The 10,238-nt window shown below is 36.6% G+C and overlaps 1 protein-coding gene across 1 annotated transcript in view; it reads right to left on the reverse strand.

Moving 5' to 3' along the window:
- The window catches only part of ccpg1 (cell cycle progression 1), a 121,855-nt gene extending 111,927 nt beyond the window's left edge, over positions 1 to 9,928 (reverse strand). The window contains exons 1-5 of the mRNA XM_056265949.1: positions 9,806 to 9,928; positions 8,299 to 8,369; positions 4,954 to 5,038; positions 4,308 to 4,396; positions 3,992 to 4,199 (exon numbers count right to left, since the gene is read on the reverse strand). Of these exons, the coding sequence (XP_056121924.1) occupies positions 3,992 to 4,199; positions 4,308 to 4,396; positions 4,954 to 5,038; positions 8,299 to 8,358 (442 nt within the window). The 5' untranslated portion in view covers positions 8,359 to 8,369; positions 9,806 to 9,928. The remainder of the gene's footprint in view (positions 1 to 3,991; positions 4,200 to 4,307; positions 4,397 to 4,953; positions 5,039 to 8,298; positions 8,370 to 9,805) is intronic.
- Between the last annotated feature and the right edge of the window lie 310 nt (positions 9,929 to 10,238).

The following is a 10,238-nucleotide window of genomic DNA, read 5'->3' on the forward strand; positions in this document are numbered from 1 at the left end:
CCCTAAAAGCTCAAACCTAACGTCCAAATCAGCTAAATCAATGATTGTCATAAAATGCAGTCTACTGTTGCTAAACTGCAGGACGTGAAGAAGAGTTTTTAAAACTGCATTAAGCCGCGGAAGAGATCTGTTCTCCATGCAGATTTCTGTGCGCACTCTCTGAGAGGAGTGGAACTCATGGAAAAGCAATGTGAACTTTGAGCTTCAGGTTCGCGCCTAAACAGTTAAATATATAGAAATATGTCAAAATGCCATATGAAATATGTCTCAATTGGTGAGTCATTGCATAAATGCAGTCGGTTATGTCTTAAGTTGACAGAAACAGTTGGGAAATAAATGTTTAACAGTATATTGGATCTGTGCATTCTGCCTTAAAGTGACAGCAGCCTAATATACAGCTTCTGTCAGTGTCCTTAATGTTAATCAAACAACAAAAGACAAAGGAAAAAAAAATTCACTGCTCTTTAGTAGATTTAGACGGCTAGATCAGTAACACTTTACAATAAGGTTTCATTAGTTAACATTAGTTGACCACTTTAGTTAACATGAACTAGTAATGACCTGCACTTCTACGAGATTTTATAAATTTTTGTTAAAGTTAATTTCCACATTTACGAATACATTATTAAAAATCAAAAGTTGTATTTGTTAACACATTAGTTAATGTGTTAACTAACCATGTGCAATACATTAATTACTGTATTTGTTCATCTTTGTTAAAGTTAGCTAATAAAATACAGTTGTTCATTGTTTGTTCATGTTACTTCACAGTGCATTAACTAAGCTGTTCCTAATCATCTCTAAGAGAAGGAATGAAATATGTTGCAAATTATGTTGCTTGCCAATAAATAAAGAGTTGTCAATACATGATTCATTCTTATCTCTTAAAGGTGCTATACGTAATTTCTTTGACTGTACTAAAGCATAGGAATACCATAATATGTTTACAGATGTTTGGAAAAAATGCTGTTCACATACTTGTTTCTTAGAAAAACAATGCTACAGCCAGTTATTCTACTTTGACATGTACGTTCCCTGTCGGAATGTCTATTTTTGTATGTGTGTGTGATTTGTTTGGTCTGTGTTATCCTGCCCACTGCCAATTTACTAGTATTTCAACACCCCGGATTGCCAGTTGGCTGAAAACACAGAGTATCCTAGCCATGGAAGTCAGCAAACGAACTGGGTCAGAGATCGCAGAAGCATATTAAAACGGGAAAAAATCAACTCAAACTTACAGTTAAGGCCATTGCACACATTGCAAATTTGCGGCCGAAATTTTCGCATGTTAAAAAATAAATACGACCTCATGTTATGTCAATCACGCTTGCACACTGCCTCTGAAACTTTCGTCCGTCATAGAAAAAATCGGATCGGGTTCAATTTTCTGCGTTTTTCGCATCCGTAGCAAGCAGTTTGAATGGTGTTTTAACAATTCAGAGCCACCGAATCACGTATACGAAAAAACGCATACGAAAATTTCGGACTCAATGTGCAAGGGCCTTTAGAGCTGCACGATTAATCTTTAAATGATAGCGATCTCGATTCAAACACCCATGCGATCTCATTCCTAAATGACAACGATTTGCCGGTATACAAAAATTCTAACAAAACCTTTGTTTCAAATAAGTATTATCACAAAAGTACTGAGATAAAAGTTAATAGATCATATATAAACACTGATGTCTATAGTAGCGATCAAAATAGAGCAAATCCACTTTTGAAAGTATCCTGCCACTTCAAATAACAATTGTATCGATTACATTGTTACTAGGGGTGCACGATATATCGAATCAATATCGTTATCGCGATATCACGTTGCTCGATATCATATCGAAAGTCTCGCGATATTTATGCGATATTTTGTTTATGATGCGTCCGGTCCGACATGCACCGTTGCATTTCCCCCGACTCATTTCCTGATTCTCCTTCTCCATAAACAACATGAAATCAAGGAGAGGATTAACTTTTCATGCTACAGATTTTCCACAATGATCAGAAAGAACAGGGGAGACCCTTTGTTTTTCTCAATATGACTGTAGAGTCGCTACTCGCTCCAAAGCTAATCGCCGTCACTCTCTCACTTCTCCCTTGCTCTACTACCACACAGTCCCCACACACACACTTGCCGGCTCGACGCACACACCAGCGCACAAGTATAAACATAAGTATAAACATCAAGTATAAACTTCATGCGTTTTCACTGATCGGATAGCTATCTGATTTATCAAAACGATATTCCTTTTACACCTGGTCACAAAAATGTGTTTTTGCAAAACGGATATAAATCCGATGTTCAGTTCCCGAGCTATATGCAGATTTAATGGAGTGCACGTCCCCGAAAGCAACAGTTATGAGCTGCATTTTACGATCATCAGCTAAAATGTCAAAATCAAATAACGCAGTAAGAGAGAACGGCAACAGCCCTGTTAAGATCATTTCGTTTATTTACTTTTAGTGAAGGTAATTGTGTGTAAAGCGTCTGCGACTTACTTTCACTTTGATTTGCGATAGTTTGCGCGTTTGCTTGATGAAGAGATGCTCGGCTGCTCATCTGCGGTGATGCGTGTTGCAGTTGCACGCGTCGTCATATCTGGCCATAACATGACATGTAGCCTGTAACATGTTCTCATTTTTAGCGTTTTTGGGAGGAGTACGGTAAGTTTTACATATGTGGTTTCAACAACGAGATGCATTTACACTTGTCCAGTTTCGTCAGGAATGCGGCCCAGACCTCCTCCTGAAGTGGTTTCAGCGATCGGATTCAAATCCGTCTCGAACGCGTTTCGGAGGGCATTTACACCTGGTCTTTTCACGATCAGATAGCTATCCGATCACAGAAAACGCATAAAGTGGCTAGGTGTGTTCTGTAGACTTGCTCTTTATTTATTGTTTTTTACACTGTAGTGTACATACAACCAGTAAAACATGTCCTGTTCTGTAGACATGGTTTTTATTTATTTATTCATGTTTTACCAGTCCAATATGCCTGTCAGTTGAAATAAACCTTATGTTGTAAGAAAACTTTTGTAGTTTTACATACATTTAAAAAAATCTACATTAATATCGATATCGCAATTTTCATTATCGATATCGCAATATCACCTTTTTGTCAATATCGTGCACCCCTAATTGTTACGCCACTAGGTGGCGACAAGTAACTTAAATAATATATTTGCCATTGAATCATTGATTCGAGAGATTCGCTCAAAAACGCCGATTCGTCTATTAATGAAACAAGTGTTTATGAGTGAGTCATTGAATCATTTATTCAAACCGATTTTTTTTAATTATTCTTTCAAATTAATTTAACATTTTTAAATAGACAGCAATAATTAACATTTTGTCAGAACTTCTAGTACATTACATGTTATAATGTTTAGTTGTCTGTTCAGAATCATGGGAGAATCGTGATTTCTATTTGAAACAAAAAAAATCGTGATTCTCAATTTACCCAGAATCGCGCAGCTCAGTGTAAGGCTCATCCATTGTCAATTGCACTCATTCTTATTGCACGTCCTCAAACTGGCAACCCGTGTGAGCGTCGAGTCTGAGGAGGAGGGGGCGGGGAGGAACAACTCTCTCCAATATTTTGAATTTGGACTGCACTACCCATTTCAACAGCTAGCTGTCAATATTACATATTGCACCTTTAATACTAAACATACAGTACATTGTTGTTAAGAATAGCAAAATAACCTCATGGGTCTATTTGAATATTTGAAGCGTTATCATGTAGTATTACTTATTTCGGTGATTGGGGTCAGTGATCGGTATCGGGCGGTATTACTTTCAGTGATTGGTAATCAGTGATCGGCCCCATCAGCACCCTTTATCAATAAACAATCAAAAATGTATGCGCACCATGATTTTTTTCTTTAATTCGTAAAGTCAGTCAGTCTTAAAGATAATTCCACTGCTAATTACGGCATTGATATGCATGTAAAAACGAGCATTCCAACATGAATTGAAGGCAACATTTTCCACTCACTTGTCTCAGATTCTCTAAAAGTATACTGGCTGCTCGATGAGCTTCCGAGATAGAACTCGTCACTTCCTGCTTCCTTTGCCTCCTTGGCAACAGGCTCCTTCCATGCATCAATCTCCGCCTCACAAGAGTCTGGCAGGGTTAGGATGTCAGAGTTCTCACTGGAGGAGCAAAGAATCACATGTTCTTCCCCACCCACATTATCTCCGGCCTGCAAGAAAACATAAATGCCCCTTCTTTAAGCTGGCTTACTGGAGAATTCCTCTCTGCAGAACAATTATAACACATGCCAAGAGGTAATTTTTGGATTTAATCACACCTTTTGGGCAGGTGCCTCCTCTGTTGTTGTCTCCTCTCTCAGTGTGAGGTCTAAAGAAGTCTCTCCCAAACTCTCCTCAACCCGCTCGTCTGAAAACCCAACATTGAAAGTAATTTATTTACTGTTTACTTTTATCTGCCATCTGACTGTCTGAAACGTTGTTGCCATAACGCGTTGCTGTGGGTTGCGTCTTGCTTTGGACATTCTGACACTGTAGGCGTCATGCTTTCAAAAGTTTAAATACTTTTGCAATTATTCTGCTTATTGTACATATAAAATACAAGAAGTTTATATCAGTTGTCCCATATTTATAATTGTGACCACACACAATATTGTCATAATAAACATACATATAGGCCTATAAATATAATTACTGATAAATACTTATTTTTTACATTTGAACCCCAGCCCCTAAGAAACTCTCTGCATGGCCCTGTATACATTGGATTGTTTTTAATAACTTTAATGTACTTGAAAATTGCACCAAGCACTAGGAAACTGCAAGTATCGGATCGGGACTCGGTCTCGGCAGATACTCAATATTCAATGACTCGGATCTGAGGCACCAAAAACTTGATCAGGACATCCCTAAAAAAATAGTTTTGAGTTTATTCATTTTGAATGACACAAAGGGTGACATCCTCACCGTCAGGTATGTCCGGAGCACAGCTAACTGCTCTATCCTCACACTCTCCAGTGTTATCCGGCCCCAGCGTCTCAATGTCCGAACCCTGTAACACACACACACACACACACACACACACACCAAGGTTATCACTATGGCTTAACGTTAAAAGGGTCAAACTTTTAAAAATAAAGTTGTTGAGCATTTAGTAAACAAAATAAAAAAGCATCTGTACTGGCTTCTAAAAGTGGAAAATAAAAGACAGCAGCAGCGATATTAGTGAAAAACACGTTTGTATTTGTAATTTACATAAAATAATTACACATAAAATGTCATTTGTATACATGTATATACATAATTTGCATTTACAAAATGTGTGTATATATAGCTATATATATATATATATATATATAAACTTTTGTAATTTCTGTATATATATATATATATATATATATACGTATATATTACTTTTTAAACTGAATAATGAAGAAATGTCAAAAATGAATACTGTTAAGTTTCACTCAATTATATATATATATATATATATATTTAATTGAGTGAAACTTAACAGTATTCATTTCGGACATTTCTTCATTATATATATATATATATATATATATATATATATCAACCCAAAATCAAGAATATGTAATGAGTAGCTATCATCAATAAGAAAATGTGGAAATGAAAATAATGCCACAATAAAAGTAACAATAATAATAATGGTCCTAAAAATAGGCTATTTATTCCTTATGCAAAAAATAATTTAATATTTCTATCTTTAGATTTTGGAGCAAAATGTGACCTGTATGTGTTCTAGACAGGCTTTGTTTAATTTACCTAGTAGAGGATCATAAAAGGATAACTCCCCAAAAGCATTTACAGTGCTGGTCAGAATTATTTGCCCCCTTGGTAAATATGATCAAAGATGGCAGTAAAAAATAAATCTGCATTGTTAAAGCTACAATATGTAATTTTTTTCGCCGCTAGGGGTTGCTAACCTCTTACAATAACAAAGGCGTAGGTTGAATTATGGACCTTGTCGTCATGCTTATGGATCTAATAATGTTTATGGATGAGTGAATACATTCATGTTTTTTAACATTACTGTGGTATGAAGCAGGGCGCGATTGCTAATGAGAGACAGACATCAGCGCCACACGCAAGTCCCGCGGATATAAAGGAATGAGGACATTTCATTCTACCGAACTACCCGCAAATGCTGAATTACTACTCAAACTGGTCAGTTTATGTATCAAATTAAACTTGTGAGATAACGCAGCGCTGTTTCACTTGGTCTACACTATCATACTAAACTGCACTCGAGTGTGTTGAAAGTTATAATGTTATTCTATGTGTTAGTTTGTTGGCTTTATGAGACAAGCAGTAAGCTAGATCAACATTAGAATAGCATACTGATCATATTCTAACATTTCATCATGTTGAGATATATAACAATGATTCGTTTTATGTACATTTGCTCACGTCTAATAAAGTGCATGCAAGAGCGGCATCTCTATCAAGTCGAAGTTAGTCGCGGACGTGGAGCTCTCGGCATCTTAAAAACGCCACGCCGATATTGATCCTCGTTTTAGTTCTCCTTTTTTCCCAAAGTCTGCTTGCCATGGTCCATAATGTTTGAACGAAACAACAACAGCGAGCTGCTAGACGTTACGCCGTTGTCCACGTCTGTCGCCATGGTTACTATGGCAGTACAAGCGGAAACCAGGGATAACGCGGATATTACGTCATTGACAGGCGACACTGACCAGGGACGAGCCATTATTTAAAATTGGAATTTCTCTGAAAATAAAAATCTTTGGGAACTTTTGGGATATTGTAAGTACACAACAAGAGAAAATATATCACACTGTGCAAGTGATTTTTGGATATTTTATTACAAAAATCTTACATATTGTGTCTTTAATCCTTTTGATATTTTATTTAAAAAAATATCAAAAATCTAATCTTTTATTGAAGTAAAGGAATTGAAAGTGGGGGGAAAATCACATAATGAAATAATGTTTTTCTCCAAAACACATTGGGAACAATTATTTGCCATCTTTTGTTAAATACTTTTTGCAACCTCCTTTTTCCAAGATAACAGCTCTGAGTCTTCTCCTATAATGCCTGATGTGTTTGGAGAACACCTGACAAGACATCAGAGACAATTCCTCCATACAGAATCTCTCCAGATCCTTCAGTTTCCCAGATCCATGTTGGTGCTTCTTCTCTTCAGTTCAGCCCACTCATTTTAGGGTTCAGAGGTCTGGGGACTGAGATGGCCATTGCAGATGTTTGGTTTTGTGCTCAGTCACTCATTTTTGTTTTGATTTTGTTGTTTGTTTTTGGATCACTGTCCTGTTGGAAGATCCAACCACAGCCCATTATAAGATTTCTAGCAGAGGCTGTCAGGTTTTGATTATTTGTATTTGTTGGTTTTTAATCAAATCCATGATGCCATGCATCTGAACAAGATGTCCAGGACCTCTGACAGAAAATTAGGCCCAGAGCAGTAAAGATACAGCAGAGTATTTCATTTTACACATGGGGTACTTTTTTGACCATAGAACCCGTCCCGTTTAAAGTTCCAGTAGTGTCGGTTACTATGGACAGATTGAACTAAAAAAAAAGAGCTTTATGGCAGCTAACACTTAAGATGGGTTTGGTGCACACAGGGATAAAAAAGTACTCCATGCGTAAAATGAAATACTCTGCTGTATCTTTAATCAAATCAAATACCAACAGATAAAAAATCAAAACCTGACAGCCTCTGCTAGAAATCTTATAATGGGCCGTGTTTGGATCTTCCAACAGGACAGTGATCCAAAAACAAACAACAAAATCAAAACAAAAATTGGTCACTGAGCACAAAACCAAGCATCTGCAATGGCCATCTCAGTCCCCAGACCTCTGAACCCTATAGAAAATGAGTGGGCTGAACTGAAGAGAAGAAGCACCAACATGGATCTGGGAAACTGAAGGATCTGGAGAGATTCTGTATGGAGGAAATGTCTCTGATGTCTTGTCAGGTGTTCTCCAAACACATCAGGCATTATAGGAGAAGACTCAGAGCTGTTATCTTGGAAAAAGGAGGTTGCAAAAAGTAAAGGGGGCAAATAATTGTTCCCAGTGCATTTTGGAGAAAAACATTATTTCATAATGTGATTTTCCCCCCACTTTCAATTCGTTTACTTCAATAAAAGGTTAGATTTTTGCATTTTTAAAAAAATAAAATATCAAAAGGATAAACAATGCAAATGTATTTTTTACAGCCATCTTTGATCATATTTACCAAGGGGGCAAATAATTCTGACCAGCACAGTATACCTGATGGGTAGCAAATACCAATAAAACATTAATCACCTCATTACTAATGACTGTCCATCCACAGGACGACTCCGTGTCACTGGAGCTTTCAGACATCTCTCAACCAGCTAGAAAACAAATGTAAACACACAACTTATGTTGTTGTCCTCTGTAATTACGTCTACCTGAACGCTCATTTACGGGATAGAAATGTCAGGTTGACCCTGCCACTGGTAAATGATTAGTCTGCATTTGCAGAAGCCATACGAATAGAGATCTACATAAACGAAGAATTGCAGACACAAATAAAGAAGCTTTTTTTCATTATATATCTGACAGTAAACTGAAATCTGATGTATTCTGGTTTAACTTCATGCAAAATGTTTTTGAATGAAAACAGCATGCATGTTGAGGGTGAGTAAATAATGTGAGGATTCATTTTGGGTTGAACTATGTCTTTAAAAACCACAGATCTGAGTCAAAACTATAATCTGGTTGTTTCACTGGTTTGTTTTTCAGAAAGAGCCAACAAAAATAGCACAGTCTGGTTTGTTAACCATCCAAAAAAGCAGAACAGTGCCATTGCACATGTATGACATCATCCAAACAAAACTACTAGCCTAAACACGGGGTGCAAAAAGCATCTGATCCATGATATTTAGGTGCTTTTTTGTATTATAGATCAGGGGTTTTCAAACTGGGGTCGAGGACCCCCAATATGGCCACAAGGGAGTACGAAGGGGTTGAATATTCAGAGAAAAACAGTATTAAAAAAAAAAAAAAAATCAAAGATTAATAAACACAAGGTTACATTATTTATCTAGCCAAATTTTGATTGAAATTGTGAAAATTTGTATTAAAATAAATCAAATGTGATTTAAATAAATAATAAATCTAACAGTACAGTACTATAGTGAGTAGAAAAATAACGATGATGTTACGTAATAGAAAATAAATATTTTTCCAATAATATTTACAAATATTTAGAATATTCATTTTTCAAAGTATTAATGGGGTCTTTAAGAAAATAGAGAAATTATATAGAGAAATATTATATGCAAGAAAATATATAGCTGCCTTTTAAGTTTTAGGATGGAGTTCCCTCATACTTGGGGTCCGTGGCATCTAAAAGATTGAATTTGAAACCCCCTTTCCCTGTTATAGATTGATAGGAAGTAAATGGGTGGTGCATGATCCAGAAAACTTGTTTGATTCTGTGAAGTATGACAATATGGTTAAAGCCGTACAAAATAGATATGACAACAGTTAGAGGGTTATGTCAGAGTGCATCTTATTTCAGAACAATTCAGGTAAATAAAATCGAGGCAGTAGACTGATATAATCTAAAGTTAGACTTGTAATATATATGCATCTAAACAACGACCAAAACGACCGATTTGTCTCACTACCTGACTTGAACTGCTGTAGTTTAGAGATGAGCAGATACAATGACTAACACTGGCTCAAATGTACAAAATATGAATGAGTCTCTTTAATCTGTCAGTCCTGCTATAGCTTTATGGTGACTTTAAACTGAATTAGGTGTCTTATTAGCTGTCCTTACCGGTTTTAATGGTAAATTGCAGCGGAAGAAGGCAAATGTCCTCTGTGCAAATCTAGCATTAAACGTCACGCCTCTCCAACCTAGCCAAAGCATCAACATCAGACTACACGAACAACAACATTGAGACGGCTGCCGAGAGGAAGAAGGATGGGAGTTGTAGTTTTACATAACCAACCCCTCAGTGGTGTCTTAACATACTAGAACTCTAAAAACAACATTTCCCAGGACTCCCTCTAGAGGCAGCACAGGGCTAACGTGTCACGTGAGTGCATTTTTTAAGCGTTTCTGTTTGCGTGGTTGCTGATTAGCTTAATCCGATTTATATTGATTCCGGAGTTTACATTTAATTTCAGGACAAAACTAGTTAATCGGGGGATGAAATGTTAGTTTTTATGCCTTTTTATTTATGCGCACGCGCCGTTGACGTAACCGA

The sequence above is a fragment of the Rhinichthys klamathensis genome, unplaced genomic scaffold (assembly GCF_029890125.1).
Source record: "Rhinichthys klamathensis goyatoka isolate OS25496 unplaced genomic scaffold, OSU_Roscu_1.1 h1tg000242l_1, whole genome shotgun sequence".
Taxonomy (NCBI): Eukaryota; Metazoa; Chordata; class Actinopteri; order Cypriniformes; family Leuciscidae; genus Rhinichthys; species Rhinichthys klamathensis.